The sequence below is a fragment of the Zea mays genome, chromosome 1, assembly GCF_902167145.1.
Source record: "Zea mays cultivar B73 chromosome 1, Zm-B73-REFERENCE-NAM-5.0, whole genome shotgun sequence".
Taxonomy (NCBI): domain Eukaryota; kingdom Viridiplantae; phylum Streptophyta; class Magnoliopsida; order Poales; family Poaceae; genus Zea; species Zea mays.
In genome coordinates this window covers 70,235,975-70,253,474 of record NC_050096.1, presented here as the reverse complement: position 1 = coordinate 70,253,474, position 17,500 = coordinate 70,235,975, and the positions used below count along the sequence as shown (strand labels likewise).

Genomic DNA, 17,500 nt, shown 5'->3' with positions numbered 1-17,500 from the left:
TTTGACTAACTTATCTTTTTGTTCACTCCTCTATAAATATATGTATATATACCCCAGGAAAAAAAGAGACAGCTTTATAGCTAGCTGAAGATTGATCTTGCCTGCAAGCTACTATGTCAACAGTAATATCGTCGTCATATGCATGGCTTCAAAGTGCATTAATAAAATATATATTCTGAATAATATATTATAGAGACGCAGCATATACATCACGCCGGTGCATAAGTAAACACTGCAACACGTACGATAAGTTGACCCGGTGAAGACAATATGCATGACGACGATTGAAGTTAGGATTGCAAAGTGGGCGTGCCAAACAGCTAGCGTACGTGTTCTATATTTTATTGGAGTATGTCATCTGTCCATTCCCATGCATCGGGATATGCCATTCTAATTTTATTTTTAATAAGTTTCATCTCGATGCAATTAATGTTCCAAAACATGTGGACATCCTCGCATCTCTGCCTCGGCTCGTTCGATCAATTTTTTAAAAAGAAAAGCACAACAGGCTACAAATTAATACAGGTCAAACACACACAACCATGCATATATATATATATATATATATATATATATATATATATATATATATATATATATATATATATATGAAAAAAAGTCAAGATAGCTGTATTTGTAACTGAAAACAGCTGGCAACAAATACTGGTCATGTGAATATATATATATATATATATATATATATATATATATATATATATATATATATATATATATATATATATATATTGTTGGGACTTGTTCTCAAATGTTATGAGTCAAGAACAAGGCAACACAGAGAATGTTAAACGTTAAAGTCCTTCGTCCTTCGAAGCATTATATCCCTTTGAGAGATAATGATTTTCGGACGAAGGTTATGAAGGACGTACCTTCGTCAAAGCAAAATATAAACGAGGAAAGAAACATACGAGATATAAAAGACAATACCAACAGTTATTTATTATTAACAACTCATTTCTATTTTTATTATTAAAGAAAAATAGGAATACTAACAAGTTACAAAAGTACCTTCGGCTTGAAAGAAGGTAAAAGTACAAGCGTGACGCAAAAGCACATGTCCAGTCCGCGTGAACAGCACGGGAGCACTGTTCATCTATTTATAGGTACGGGACGCAACCTATGTAAAATTACACTCATGCCCTTTACATTTGCTAATAACTCTATAATAGTCCATCGGGGTCTAAATAGACTTTTCTCTTTTAAGTCGGTTCCCTTTTCTGTTATCACGCCGAAGCTACCCTGCGCATAGCTTCGGCTCTGCGCCATCCTTCGTATTCTTTGTGCTTCTCCACATTGTAGTTTTTTTCTAAGTCCGAAGGTACATGTTCATGTATCATACTCCAGAAACATTGTTCAATCATATTTTTGAGGACCTTCGGAAGCCGAAGGCCCCCAATATATATATATATATATATATATATATATATATATATATATATATATATATATATATATATATATATATATATATATATATAACATGCATGACCTGTATTTTGCAACAAAAGCATGCACATCAACAATAATCTGACCTGCTGTATTTGTAACTCAAAACAGGCAACAAATGTCATTTTTAGTTAAATCATGTGCATGCTTTTGTTGCAAAATACGCGAGGCCAACTTGGGTAAAATCACAGCTAGCTAGCTAGCTAGCTCCTGTATTATTGTTTACATATATATAGCAAAATATGACGTGATGAGTGATCCTGCGCGTGCATGCATGCAGCGGCTTGTTCAGCTAGAGATAGGGTGTTAGTGTTACGTCCATCCCTGCTAAAGAGCCATATGCAACGCTGCCAGAAAAATAAATGCGTGTTTGCCTCCTTCATGTTTTATGCACTCGCACACATTGTCCAGGGACCATCCTCTGGAGCACTAGGTAGGTAGGATTTGGAAGACCTGTCGTCTCCGAAACATACCACTAGTAGAAATAAAAGTACTCAGAGCCTATAATAGAGTTTAATTTTTACACACGGTTTAAGTTATTAAACTGTAGTGCTATTTCTAGTAGCGGAAATCATATTTCTCTACAGGCGGGTTTCTTAAAAGTCGCCACTAAAAATCGATTTATAATGGCGATTTTCTTAAAAACCGCCATTAAAATCATTTTTATACTGATTTTTTTAGTTTTTTAAATGACTTTGTATGAAAAAACCACCAACATAAAAGTTGTAGATCTCTAAAAGTTATAAAACTTTGTAGTTACAACTTTTTTATTTGAAATCATTTTGGCTCTCAAAAATTGCATCTAAATTTGTCAAATTTTAAATGCGAATTTTGCAAACAAACTTAGATAGAAAAAGTACCAAAATAAAAGTTGTAGAATTTCAAAAGTTATGAAACTTTGTAGTTGACAACCTTTTTATTTGAATTCATTTACAATCTTAAATAGTCAATTTATACTTGGATTGTTCTAATATATGGGCAACAAAACAGCAATATGGATATGACTTAAATGTATTCTAGACACTTGAATGACTTAATATTTTCTAGAATAACTAAACAAATAACATAAAAATGTCTAAGAAAACATAGGAAAAATGACTGAAAATAATAACAACTTAATGTTTTATGGAAAAATAACTTAATATTTACTAGAATAACTTAATGTTGATTGAAATGACTTAATATGGCTTGTGCGCGAGCCATGTGGGGCGCGAAGCTGTGTGGGCTGAGACACGCGGGCCGAGCTGCATTGGGGCGGACACTACACCAAAATAGTGAACTTCCTAGAGCCTAAACCCTAGGAAGTTAGCCCTAAACTCTAGGAAGTTAGCTAAACTCTCGGAAGTTAAGCCATCCCGTCGGAAGTTTGGCTCTCGAAAATTTTTTGTCGGAAGTTAGCTTAACTTCCTAGAGCCCTCTAGGAAGTTACCTAACTTCCTACAGCCAAAGAAGCCTCTCGGAAGTTAGTAGGTTCTCGGAAGTTAGTAGCTTCACGCCGTCAGCGCCGTCAGCTAACTAACTTCCTACGGCTGACTGTAGCCCCTAGGAAGTTAGTTGGCGAACTTCCTACGACTGATTGTAGCCCGTAGGAAGTTAGCTGGCTAACTTCCTACAGCTGACTGTAGCCCCTAGGAAGTTTGCTGGCTAACTTCCTACGGCCCAATTGGCCTCTAGGAAGTTAACTTGACCAGCATTACAAATGCTGTTTATTTTTATTTTACACCACATTCCACAATATAACAAATATATCAACAGCTATATAGCACAACATATTTTCACATAAAACATCTCATACACAATCACATAACAATATTTAAATCCATAGTCTCATCAATTACATCACAAAAGTCTCATCCATAGTCATAATAAGACACATCTCATCTAGTCATAATAAAAGACAATATCTCATACATAGTCATAATAAAAGTCTCAAGTATCACAACACATAACATTGAAGCTCACGATCGCCGATCACCATCGGGGTACAGTGACGAGTGATGGTCGATACCTCCACTAGCGAAGAGGGTTTCAACAAAGTCTAACTCGTCTTCTCGTTGATGCGTCGGCAAGGTAGCTGGAGGGGCCTAATATACATGTACAAATGGTATTTGCTGAGTTACATCATAATATAACTAACAACAAGTAAATGATGATGAATTTGCATACCTGATGTTCGGTAGGTGGAGATGTAGGTGAAGGTGAAGACCAAGGATAATGTATGGGAGGTATAAACAATAAAAAAATCCATGCTAACACACTAAAAGAAGTATATAATGTCGTAGGTTAGGTCTGCAAGCAAAAGAATAAATATCCAACATTTAGATCTAAACCATGTGCAGAAGTAGAATTCACTTCATTTAGTGCATTATGTACAAAGGCAACAGGACATAGGACTAAAAACGTATTCACCTAGACTAGGATGAACGGCAAAGCCACTCCACCAGAAGGTGCGTTTTCTGAACCATACAATTGCTCATTTTGTTGAATCAGGTTTTGCAAACCTACATACTTGATATGCCAAAAAAAAGCCCACAGATACGAAAGTCACAAATTGGTAGTTGATAATAAATAGTGGTTGTAAGAAAAGGCAAGCATAAAATACAAAGAAATAATTATTGCACATGTTTTCTGTGAATCAATACTTTGACAATTGACAAATAAAGTTAGGAATGATGATGGCACACCAAGTTTTCAGTAAAACTAGAAAAAGAGGCACCCTATCGGGCGCTTGACTAGAGACAAATAAACATGATTACAAAATAGTTACAAGTTACAAGATTTACAAATTATAACAAGATTACAATATATATATATATATATCATCAGAGTTTATTACAAAAGAAATTGATTCAAAAATATTACAAACTGACTGTATAAAACATTTATAAGTTTTAAAATACATGCTAGCTTAAGTGACAATCCTCAATAAAGAAGCTATTGATAGAAATACATAAAGATTGACAATCCTTAATAAAGAAGCTATACATAATCCTCAATAAAGAGTGACAATCCTCAATAATGAATAGAAATACTTCAACTAACTTTTAGAACTACTAATCTAGACTATTATGTATAGCACACCAACTAAATTAAGCATCACACTAATTATTCTAACAAGTAGAGCCTTATCACACAACATAGAGTTTCACAAGATCATAATTTAAATCCTATACTTAAAGTTCAAAGCATTGATATACACCTTTATATCAATAAATTCTCATATTTTAACCGAAACAGACTTCTAAGTACTTGGGGGTAGCAATCAACGTTCCTCTTTGACACATAATCGATTTCTAAACGTCGAATATAATGATTATCGGAATAACTATCGACTTCACTATACAAACAAGATTTATCAAAATCAATACTGACAGTACTTACTAGCAACACGTTAAACCTACTTTATGCATTACTAACTCGACCAGACAACTTATATATTAACCAATTCAACGATATTTGAGACACACTCAGCAAAGCACTCCACACAATATTCATATATCGAACTTGAGTATTTACTACACGAAGTGATTACTTCATATTTATGCACATAACACTACATGAGATGGGGTGTTTTTAACAAACACTATACGCACAATCACAACACCATAATACCTCAAACCTAGACTTCACCACACATCGCACCTGTTAATGACACAAAATCAATGTGACTAATACACACTAGTAACGTGCGTGCGCATTGCGCACGTAGTAAACATTTTTTAATATAAGTGGTAAAAATATTATATCTTTGTAGGCAAGGAATTTGTATATAGTGCAAGTAATATACCTATGGAATATGCAAAAGTTAAAACAGCTAGATACATCCATTAGTTGGTTCTGGAACAACGAACGTCTAAAACAAAGAGTTGCCAAAGTCTTGTTTGTTAAACTGATTTCTTTTTCAGCCTCATTTTCTATGTGAAGTTTTAATTGCTATGTATGCGGATGAGCAAAAAAATAGAACAAATTATGAATCTATAATGGTTTTTAGAAGGCTAACGTTTAAACCGGTGACACCATGGATGCTGACACGTCCGCCCCCACTGTAGCCATATTTACACTTTGTCAGTGAAGTAATTAATTTTCGTTCGAAGCTGCAAGCAACAGGAAAGGGATTCAAATAAGCTAGCACATACACTGATATACATACCTGACCAAGCATCTGCTAAAAGAACCATGCCGGCTTTTTCAGAGACTCTCCAGATTGTTGCAATTATTTACACACCTTAGCATATTTTCAGGAGTCTTGACTCCTCGAACCTGCAGTGATGTGCTTAGCTTTAATACATGTCAAGAATATTCATGAAATAGATGATGAGTGTAACACCCTGAATTTGGGGGTATAAAATTTCTTTTCTAATATTCACCAAATTCAGGTGTTACCCTCTCTTTTCCATGATTTTCTTTTCTTTTTCTAAATAATAGAGTGTTATTTTGTTATATATTAGCATAAGCCTACCGAATTGAGCCCTAGAGAAGCGTTGCATGCTGCCTTTCATGCTGAAGCATAGTTTTGTTTGCTATCACATTTAAATTTTATTTAAATTATTTTAGGCTTGATCTAAAATGGACAAATATATATATATATATATATATATATATATATATATATATATATATATATATATATATATATATAAATCTCCACTATGCCTATAGATACGAAAATAAGAGAAATAGAAAAAAAAGAAAAGAAATAAAAAAAAGGAACGATCGTTCAACTCACCTCCCTGAACCAGCGCTCCCATCTCCCCACGCACATCATCTCCTCCAACCGTTTCTTCCACCCACGATGCCAGTATCTCGACAACTGTAGCCTGCACGTCCCATATTCAAGCTTGGCGTCCACTTGTCTAGCCCTGCTCCTTCCCTATGCCGACGCTGCTCACTGCCTCTCCCTCATCTCCCCACGCCAGCAACAAGGAGGCAAGGACGTCGTACCTTTCCTGGTGGCCGCCATCCCTCTCCTCTCCTGTTTCTGGTGGTCGATGCCCCTTGTTCCAGCAGCAAGCAGCTCCCTTCCCTTGCCGTGGATGTCAACTACCTCCCCCTGCTTCCTACTCCTCCTCCCATGGATAAGCTCGCCCTTTTGCTGCCCGCCCTCAATCCCTAGCCGCTTCCGCTTCCTCCTGCACGTGGTCAGCGCAGCGTGCGTGGCTTGCCTGCAGCAGCGTGGTCAGCGCAAGCTCGGCGTGGCTGACGCAGCGTGGTTGGTCCGGCCATGGCGCGGCCAGGCCAATGCCTCGGCATGGTCGTGCGTGTGTCCCCGGCACGGCATCGCGCTCGCGTCCGGCACAGCCTGCGCAGCCCCGACTCGACCTTTGTGCGATCCCAGCGCAGCAGCAGCATCGCCGTCCACGTGCCTCGCCGCGAGCTCGTCTACCCATCCGTCGTCGCTGCGAGGTGAGCATCGTCTACGCGTTAGATACCTTGTTTCACCATGTCGCATGTCTAAATAATTAATTATATTTATGTCTAACTAACGTTAATTAATTAGGCTTTTCAATTAAACTAATTTATAAGTAGTTAACTTGCGCTTTATAAATACTTGTCGACATAATTAATAGTAACTCAAATATTTTGCTCTAATATTCGTTTGATATAAATGTGACGATTATTTAGTTTTATCGCGTTCCACACGTTGTCGTGCGTACCGCTCGTGCTATCCGCACGTGTCGTTGTTGCGGTTCGTGTGCGTCGTCTCCGTCCATTCGCGATGTTTCGTGCGTGTCGCGCGCGCGATCTGCGCACATTAGTTAATCGTTTCTCTATAATCGTTGATGCTTAGTAATTAGTCCTTGTTTAATCGCTGACTAATTGATAGTTCAATTTATCTGAAATATCTTACGCAAATAATTTATATTAACTAAAAATCAACTTAAAAATATAGTTTTGCACATCTAATTATAGTCTGGTGATATTCGCATGTCGCGTGTTGCCCGCACGCTACCCACCTGTATTGTTCGCATACGCTGTCACCATCCTTTCCTTGCGTGTTACGCGTGTCCCCATGACGTTTGTGCGTGCTATCCACGTGTCGTCGTTCACGCGAATCGTGATTCGCGCGCTTTAATAAAATTGTTTGCAAGCCATGAATTGTTAGCTATTCCATATATAATGTGCCATAAACCCGTTTCTATTTTGTTTCGGTCGCTTTAACTTCGTAACCTCGTCACCAACATGCTAGTAACATTATTTCGTCGCGAGGCATGTTTTAATTAATTAGTTGAGTATTGACTTATTTATCCGAGTCATTAAGGTAGTAGTTTACTCAAACTAATTTATAATTTTAGCCACACTTTATTCATACATGTTAATAGGATTATATCTACTTAAATGTTTTAATTAATATTTGTCTAGTATAGGCACGACGTAACTTAATAATTCTCTTATGTTGTGACATTCGTTGTCAAGTCGTCGCGTGTCGTTCGCGCATCGGTCCGCGCATGTCGTGCGCGTAGTCGTGCTGACTCGCACGCTGTCGTGCGCGTTGTTTGCCTGCACGATATCGCGTGCATGTTCGCGTGCCATTCACACGTTGTTTGCATGTCGTCGACATTTCCTTCGCGCGTTCGTGCCACGCGTCTGGTTCAAGTGTCGCGCGACGTCGTTGTGCGATAATAAATTGGTTTTGTCTATAACTCATGTTAGTAATGTTAATTTGTTGGGTCACGTGTTTAAGATAATTAACTTAAGGTTTGCTTGACTAATATTTATTAGATTAATATTCTAATTAGATTAAATGTGTAGTGTTCAACTTGGGCTTTTATAATAAATATTAACATGGTAAATATCAACTCAACTACCTTTTATTTATTTAATATTTGTTTAGTATAAACGTGTCACCTATTTAATTTTCTCGCCTATCGCGCGTGCTGTTCCGCACGTGGTGGCGTGCTGTTGGCGCGTCATTTGCGTTCGTCGCGCGCGCTGTTTCGTGTATCGTCAGCGTGCTATGTCACGCATGTCCGCGCGTCGTTTGCACGTTGTCGTGCTGTTTCACGTGTTACGTGTTTCGTCTCGCTCCGCTAATTCGTCCTGCTTAGAGTCACTGATGTTATTTAAATTACTTATTTAACTAAGAATCGTTAGTGTGGTCAGCTAATTAAAATTGTGCGAAAGCTCTAGTTTCTTTTTAAATAAATATTGATTAATATAATTAGATCAAACTAAATGTTATGATTAATACTCGGTTAGTATAGACGCGATAACTTCTCGACCGTAGCTCCGACTATCGCATTTCTTTTTCCTCGCGTGACCGTAGTAACGCACTCTATTTCGTTTTGCATGCTTTATTATGTTCTCCTTGGCATGGTGTAATGTTCTTATGCATATATATGTTTGTTTGCTTGTGCCTGTTTGTCTTCGCTTTGCGTCGCGAATAGATTGCGATCTGTTTCCGAGCTTCAAGGGATCAAAGATCGAGCGTTGGCGACCAAGAGATCAAGCTTTTTGAGGTCTACAACATTGAACACCCTGAGCATCTGTTTGGTGAAGGCAAGTGTCCTCTGACCCATTATGTCCCATTTATTTTATAATACACTGTCTCGCATACTATGAACAACCTAAGGATTTACTAGCTTTCTATTTACCTTATCCTTGTTTACCTTTCGGGTTATCATGGTTAGCTCTAAGCTAGTGCTTTACTCTAATCAATGAACATGATGAGAATTACTTTATGATACGATGAGGATGAGCTTGTGGCACTAAAGGGGGCTCAGGCTGTTTTCCTGAGTGCCTCTCCATAAGGACCTGTTCGGGGAGTGACAACCCGGGATAACAGTGCAACCATGAGGGTGGAATGGGACGCCCTTAGCTGATTAATTAGAGGAACCAGAGGAGTAGTTGGCTTCGCCGTAGGGCCGTCAATGGGGTCCAGGCACAGTACTTGCTCTGCCGAGGCTGGCTGCAGAGGTTCTTTGATTTGGTTTTGTTAGTCACCCTTCCTCTGGGGAGATGTACTGTGTTTATCAAACTGGAGAAACCTAACGAGCGGCTATGACCTCTGGGAAATCTTTGTAAAGGCTACGTAGTGAGACCCTGCTAGGTCACCTTGGTAGTGATCAATGGAGAGTCATGATCTCCGGGCAGAATGGGAATCACGACTTGTGGGTAAAGTGTGCGACCTCTGCAGAGGGTTAGAAACTGATATATCAGCCGTGCTCACGGTTATGAGCGACCTTGGGATCCTCTTTGATTAGAGATACATATGATATGAGATACAATGGTTCTATTGATAGTTTTGACTTGATGATGATAATGATGTTTTCTCGATGAGGAAATGGTTCACGGGTTGGTTATATGATAAAACTTGGCTTCCACTAATAATAAATACCTGACCAACTAAAAGCAATCTGCTTTGACCTTAACCTCACATAAAGCTAGTCCACTACAGCCAAACGGGACATTTGCTGAGTACGTTGATGTGTACTCACCCTTGCTTTCACAAAACACTAGGTTGCCTTTGGTGCAATCTATGCTCAGGTAAAGAAGAAGGCGTCGAGGCGGATCTCCAGGAGTTCTAGGGCTTCGATGAGTTCGAGGATTAGGCTAGCGACCTCCCCCAGTCAGCTGCCTGTGGTGGGTTTATTTACGTTGGCTACATTTCTATTCTGTGTACTTTGATTTTACTATGTAAATGACTCTAGTCTTTCATATTATTACTTATCCTTTATTGTTATTCGAAGCATTGTGCCATGATGAGTCATTTATGTAATCGCTATGTACGTGAGTTCTGATCCTGGCACGTACATGGTTCGCATTCGGTTTACCTTCCAAAACCGGGTGTGGGCTAGGGGGTTCGGGTATATGGCGCATGGCGCATGTGGGCCCAGAGTGGTCACATGGCATGGCATATGACGACACTAGACATACAGACGTGGCCAAGAGGGGAGGTTCCTGGATTGGGGTTGACCGACGAGGACGTCGGTCTTCTAAGGGGGTGGATTGTGATATCCTGGCCCCTGGGATGGGATGTCCTGGCCCAAGGCTTAATAGAATTAATAGTGTAATCATACCAACAAGGTGCATCTTCTTTTTCGGAAGCCTATCTCGAAAGAACCTCCAAGTTAAGAGTGCTTGGCTTAGAGCAATTTGGGATGGGTGACCGACCGGGAAGTTTTCTCGGGTGCGCATGAGTGAGGACAAAGTGCGCACAAAAGACTCGTGTTGGTCTGTGGGGACAATATATGATCCTAGAGAGCTGCCAGGAGTAAGTACCGCCGGTCCAGGGATTGGACGGGGTGTTACAATGAGATTACAACAAAGTTGTGTTCCCATAATTATAGAATTTAGATAAATAATTGTTCAAGGAATGATAAAACATTCAATATAAATTCATAGTGTTACTTAATGCAAAATTTAATATAGAATTACCAGTAGCCAAAACTGGAAGTAGCGCCAAATAAGAGATAATTTAAACCACATAAACTTTAACAAGTGTAATGGAAAGGTTGAGAAGTTAATGGGATTGACAAATCAATAAGGCAGCTAAGTATATCAGATAAGAAGAGATACATAACACTTATTTAAGTAGAGAACCATAGCAACTGAGACAATTATTACACAAAAGAAATGTAAAGCTGTGATGTTCCCATAGATACTGCAAGAATGGCATTGACAAATCAATAAGACAGCTCAGTATGTCAGATAAGAACAGATACATAAAACTTATTTCAGTAGGGAACCATAGCAACCGAGACAATTATTAAACAAAAAATATAAAGCTGCGATGCTCCATAAATGTTGCAAGGAAAGTTATATGTAGGCTTTCTTTTAAAGGCGAGAGGCGTCGCCTTGTGAGAGGTGTCACCTTGTTCCTTGAAATATCTCTGGGAAGATGAAGTTTCAAGATTCCTAGCTTCATGTGTAAAGTAGAAGCGAGCACTGCCAGTTCATTGTCAGCTTTTTGAAAGATATATGGAATAAAACTTTCGAAATAAGTTTAGAGTGTTACTGAATGCAAAATCTAATATAGAATTACCAGTGACCGCCTCGCGAGAACTTGGCCAAGGGGTAACACAGCACTAAGACCACAACACAAATTTGGCACTATAAAGCATGAACCAGATCTATCAGAATATCATGTTAAAATGATAAGAATTAAACTGATGTATTTTTGAAGATAATTAAATCAATGTAACACAACTTGGACAAGACATGGACAAACAGATGGGTGAATCCGTTGACCCCCATGCATACAATTTTACATAGAAGAAAAGGTAAGGAGATAGCGCCGCGGTACCACCACCACTATATATATACCGAGCTGGGAGGAACCGCACGGCCGAATCCATGGGCGCAGCATGAAGGCGGAGATCCGGTGAGGTCGTAGACCAGGAGTAGAGGTCATAGGCCATGGACGCCGGCGAGCCTGGGCGAGCACTGTGGTAGGGAGTTGAGGGCGAGCTCGCCATGGGGGAAGAGTGCGCGCAGGGGCGAGTGGATGCTAGGGGGCGCGGCCATCAGCAGAGAGGGGGAGGGAATGGGAGTGGCGGCGGGTGTGGGGAGCTTGCCCTGGTTCGGCGGTGGCTGAAGACGAAGCTGAGGGAGGGGGCAGCCATGGAGAGGGGCAGCGGCTTGCTCCCAGGCGTGCACGAAGAAGAAAGGTGTGGGGAGGATAGAGAAGAGCCTAGAACAAGTACGGTGGATAAGGATGAGAATGAGGATAAGATAAAAAAATATAACTTCCTAGAGTTAAGCCGTCGGAAGTTCAATAACTTCCTAGAGTTTGTACATGTACTCTAGGAAGTTAAATAACTTCCTAGAGCAGGCTGTAGGAAGTTAGCTTTTCGTTTGACTAGTCAAAAGCTGAAATCTAACTTCCTAGAGGCAGCCGTAGGAAGTTAGCTTTTCGTTTGACTGGTCAAAAGCTAAATATAACTTCCTAGAGGAGGCCGTAGAAAGTTAGTTGTCCATGCTAACTTCCTAGAGGCAGCCGTAGAAAGTTAGCTTTTCGTTTGACTGGTCAACAGCTGAAATCTAACTTCCTAGAGTCTGCCGTAGGAAGTTAGCGGCTCGTTTGACCACACCCGCGGATCAGCAATTAAAAGCTAACTTCCTAGAGAAGGCTGTAGAAAGTTAGCTGTCCATGCTAACTTCCTACGGTTGCCTCTAGGAAGTTAGCGGCTCGCTTGACCGAACACACGGGTGAGCATGTGAAAGGTAACTTCCTACAACTTTTATAAAATACCGTAGGAAGTTATGTTTATTTCCTAGAGCTACCAGTTGCCTCTCGAAAGTTATTTATTTCCTACAGTTTGTTATAAAAGCTGTAGGAAGTTAAAAAACCGTAGGAAGTGTATGATTTTGGTGTAGTGGGAGCCACGTGGGAGGAACGAGCGTGGTCGGGTGCGGGCGTGTGGGTCATGATGGTCCAGGTGATAGATCGTTTGCTCTATTGCCCTAGATAAAGAATAGAATATATAATGATATAATATATATATATATATTTGTGTATGTAAATATATATAAAATTCAGTTTTGTTTTTAAAATTTGAAAAAAAACGAGAAAACTACCACTAACGGCCAAATAAAGAAAACCGTAAGTGAAAAGTGTATTTCCCCTTTTGGTTGGCTAGTAGAAATGTTATTTACATTGGTGGTTCCAAAATAAACGTAAATGAAAATGTTATTTTTCAATGACCTCTAGCACTGGCAGCACATAAAAACGTCAGTATAAATATCTCTAGAACCGCCACTATAAAGCTTGTGTGTACTAGTGGTAAATAGATAATTTAACAAATTAAGTTAGACGCCTTATTCATGATGTCCTTTCTCAATAATTAATAAAGATGGGTGTTTTACTAGAGTGAGGTTGACGATTTACGGAGAGCAGATGTCTCTATTATTATTAGTCAGAGAGATTATTATCTCCAAAAATCGTTTTTGTGATAGTGGGATTCTCTCAGGATCTTGTTGATCGCCGCCGCCGTTGCTTCATGCATGTCTGGGTGAGCGAGTAGGACCACGTAGTCCGTGTACGACTGCACTTGCGAGTAGCTATAGGACGACCTCCGTTTCCCTGACGATAACGCAGCTTTCGTCCGTGTTTCTTCTCGCTGCGACCAGCCTCCGATCCGGCAGCTCCGATCCTTTCCGGCGGCCCTCAGAATTGATGCTTGCAAAGCTTTGCTTGATCGTTCGACCAAAATCTGTACGACTTTCATGCATGCCAGAGAGAGAAGACGACGACCATGCTCTCTCTATACGCGTAGCCAATCATTCTCTATAGCTTACTAGGGTACAAGGAGAGATGGGACGGACAGCACTTGCGGCTAAAGATAGATATATAGATATATACCGATCGTATATTCAATGCTCTCGCTCGGGTCGTGTTGATCCCAATCGATCCATGGGTCATGGAAGAACATCTATATATCTATCTATCGGTTTGGTTATCTCTACAATCTAGTAGGCCTTGGTTATCTCTACAATCTTATAGGCCGTCTACTTATCTTTAATGTCACTGATTGCGATCTTATCGTCTTCTCGATCAAGTAAGGGGAGTGTTTAAATGCACTAGAGATAATAGTTAGTGTCTAAAATTAGTTGAGACATCAAAACACTCTAGCTAATAGTTCAGCTATTAGCTATTTTTTGATAAATTAGTTAATAGTTGGGTAGTTATTTGTTAGCTAGCTAAATTTACTAACAAATTTTAACTAACTAACTAACTGTTAGTTTTAGTGCATTTAAACACCCCTATGTCATCTGCTACATAAAGTGCATGCATGCAGCAACATAACAATAACAACAACAACAACAAATCGAGTTGTCCATATTTGGCCGTCGCCCGTCGGTCGATCGCATGCATGCAATAATGATGCAACCATCACTCCTAGCTAGCTTCTAGTCTAATAGTAGTGATAATTTTATACTTGCTGTTTGTTTTGCTTTCTTGGCGTCGATCGATCGATTTCTAAATAATTTACGACGACGTCCATCGGCGGCAAAAGGAATATGAATCCCTGATCAACTCCTTCCAATGGAATCTATCCAAAATATTGACCATCAAATCCAAGACTATTTTGTATATAAATCCATGCATCCTCCCTGAGAGAACGAGGCCTTTCAGACTTGGGCGAGCCTTTTACTTTCTTTTTTTTTCCTGCGACGACGAGTACTTGCTGATCGATCAAGAGTCAATGCTACATACGAGCCCAAGTACCAAAAAGATGACTCAACGTTGTGTGCTGTCTTTTTTAGCTACACAACCTGCCAACCTATACCTCCATAAGACCATGCATATAAGTGACATGCGTTGCCAAAAGGATAACATTGCATCCTAACAAACTCTACACACACATATGCTTCCTAGTACCACCCTATTTATACCACCCCATCACCCTACCTTGTCACAGCCACATCCCTCGTTTCCTTAGCGAGAAAGAGAACCTGATCGATCCGTCGCTATAGCATAGAGAGAGAGAGAGAGAGAGAGAGAGAGATAGATAGATAGAGAGAGATGAGGAACCACCACAAGCTAGCTCCTACCACCCCTTCCTCCTCAAAGAACAACCACAGCAGCAACAAGGCGGAGCAGCCACACCTCTCGGGAGCTTACATTAGGAGCCTCGTGAAGCAGCTCAGCTCCTCAGCTGCAGCAAGATCCAAAGACCACAGCACCATGGTGGGCACCAAGCCACATAGCCACCAGCCGCCGCCACAAGAAGACGCCCTCTTGCAGCAGCAGCAGCAGGCCCAAACAGCACCACCACAGCAGCAGCAGCAGCAGCCACACAAGAAGCAGGTGAGGAGGAGGCTGCACACAAGCAGGCCGTACCAGGAGAGACTGCTCAACATGGCAGAGGCAAGGAGAGAGATTGTCACCGCTCTCAAGATCCATAGGGCCTCCATGAGACAAGCCAAAGAGCTGCAGCAGCAGCAGCAACAACAACAGCTGATGCATCTGCAGCTGCAGCGACAACAGGAGGTTCATCATCATCCAGCGCAAGAGCCAAGCCAAGCAGCAACCGGAGCTTCGTCGTCTGCGCCGAGCTACGCTTCCTACTCAGATTACCTGTACAACTCTCCATTTTCGCATTTCACTGCCCCTACTCCCAGTAGCTACTCTTCGTCGTCCCCACTGATGATCACTTACGACGACGCACCAGTCGCGCCGCCGCCCATGGTCGTCAGTTCTGAGCATAACCTAGATGACCAGCTGCTCCCTGCTCTCCCCTTGCAGCCTCTAGGTCTAAACCTTAGCTTCCAGGGATTCAATAGTTGTAGCTCCGCCGTCGCCGGTGACGACACCAAGCAGAACAGCACCTGCTCTTTCGATCCTCCGTTGCTCCAACCGTCACCAGGTTCCTCCTATTCGGTCTACTCCTCTCCCCCGGTGACGATGGCGAGCCACGACCTGTCCGCTGTCGCCATGGAGAACACCTCACTGGCAGCAGCAGACGCGTCGCTGCACCGGGTGCTTGACGACGAGGAGATGGCGGCTATCTACTCGATCGGGCAGCAGCACGACATTGAGTGGAGCGATACCATGAGCCTGGTCACGTCAGCGTGGTGGAGCAAGCTCCTTGAGAGCATCGAAGACAAGGGCAACGGGACAGCAGCCGATCAGGAGGCCGGTGGAGGTGCTGCCAGTGCCAACATGGTGATGATGATGGAGGATCCGTCGTCGTCGTTGGTGGACATGCCCGATTGGGCCAGCGATAACCTTGGCCATGAGGCTACCCATGAAAGCAACTCTAGTTTTCCCGGGATACATTTGAATGACTACTACTACCATCAGGACGAAGATGTCTCCTTGCCCTTGCCCCGGTAAGTAAAGTAATGAATAGTTGTATTATATATGTATGTCAAGCTGTGAGTAGTCTCTACAATTATTTCAGTCAAGTAAAGCAACTATATATGCTTGCGTAAATAGTGTTTTTTTGTAAATTTCGTAGTAAAAAAGAGTTATCTTTAGAACAAACAAAATCAGCAATATATATAATATTCAATTATCCACGTCTACTTTATTTATTTGCAGCCCAACTATATGAACCACGGTTTGTGTACAAGAACAAATGATGTAAAAATTCGCCAATATAGAAGAAAAAACGATATAATATCATATCTATATATATTACAGTAGTTGTTCAAAGTATGCCACTATAGTATGCATAGTGTCTGTAGTGCATCATCTATCTTTGTGTCGCATAATAACTTTATCCACTGAAAATAGTATAGCATGCATGCAGAATATTCCGATGGAAATACAACCAAACATTAATTTATTCTAATATTTTCCAAGATGCATGTATATACATTTTATGGAAGGAGGCAAGCATGCAAAGTTGTATCCGTTGGGATAATGCACGAATATAGTGGGAAGAGATGCATGCATGTGATACTTCACCTAATTATGAATCTCTCTCTCTCTCTCTCTTTTTCAGCATGGACATTGGAGATATCGAAGGATGGGATACAGAATGGTTCTCTTGACTGTAATCGATGATCTGTCATATATGGGAAGCAATTTATCGAAGTTTTGAGCAAAATTGCTGCCTCTTGACATGCTTTTGTTGTATCTCCAAAAAATAAAGGTGTCCACTAGTAGTGATATATTGAAATGGCAAAGATTTGATCTCAAGGATTGTTTATTAACTAATCAAGGCGTTGAACATCGTTAGTCTAAGCATGTCTCTTGATGGAATATCAACCTTTTATTTCTTTGCGACATCCATGTTGATGTATGTACTTATTAGTGTTATCTATGCTAATCAACAGTTGTGACATTTTTGTCATCTTGTTTTTATTATGTGTATCTCATTTAAGTTTCCAATAAAAAAGTTGTGGATAAAAGTTGTTCGATCCTACATCTACAAATTGATGTAAAAACACTACTAAGAACAAGCCTGCACACTTGGTTCTAAAACAGAACTTAATCGGTTTTTGCTTAATTGACATGTCAATAAATTCAGAACACAATCAGTTGTAGCTTAAGGACTTTCAGTAATTACTGATGTCACTATAAAAATCGACTATGCAAATTCATATGTACATATAAATTTTGTCATTGATGTTGAATGTGAGCTTA

General features: G+C 40.5%; 2 protein-coding genes across 2 annotated transcripts in view; both read left to right on the top strand.

Annotated features, from left to right (window-relative positions):
* LOC103636094 (uncharacterized) overlaps positions 1-10,198 on the top strand; it is a 63,870-nt gene extending 53,672 nt beyond the window's left edge. The window contains exons 2-4 of the mRNA XM_008658463.2: positions 6,204-6,867; positions 8,850-8,961; positions 9,922-10,198. Coding sequence (XP_008656685.2) covers positions 6,204-6,867; positions 8,850-8,920 — 735 coding nt within the window. The 3' untranslated portion in view covers positions 8,921-8,961; positions 9,922-10,198. The remainder of the gene's footprint in view (positions 1-6,203; positions 6,868-8,849; positions 8,962-9,921) is intronic.
* Positions 10,199-14,742: 4,544 nt separating this feature from the next.
* LOC103636088 (uncharacterized) lies at positions 14,743-17,198 on the top strand. Its single transcript, XM_008658452.4, has 2 exons — positions 14,743-16,239; positions 16,857-17,198. The coding sequence occupies exons 1-2, from the start codon at positions 14,930-14,932 to the stop codon at positions 16,903-16,905; spliced, it is 1,359 nt and encodes a 452-aa protein (XP_008656674.1). The 5' UTR covers positions 14,743-14,929; the 3' UTR covers positions 16,906-17,198.
* Positions 17,199-17,500: the final 302 nt, after the last annotated feature.

Excerpts from the sequence above, each read along its gene's own strand:
- LOC103636088 (XM_008658452.4), top strand. The coding sequence starts at position 14,930 with ATGAGGAACCACCACAAGCTAGCTCCTACCACCCCTTCCTCCTCAAAG. Across the intron at positions 16,240-16,856 it reads GTCTCCTTGCCCTTGCCCCG|CATGGACATTGGAGATATCG; the intron begins GTAAGTAAAGTA and ends TCTCTTTTTCAG.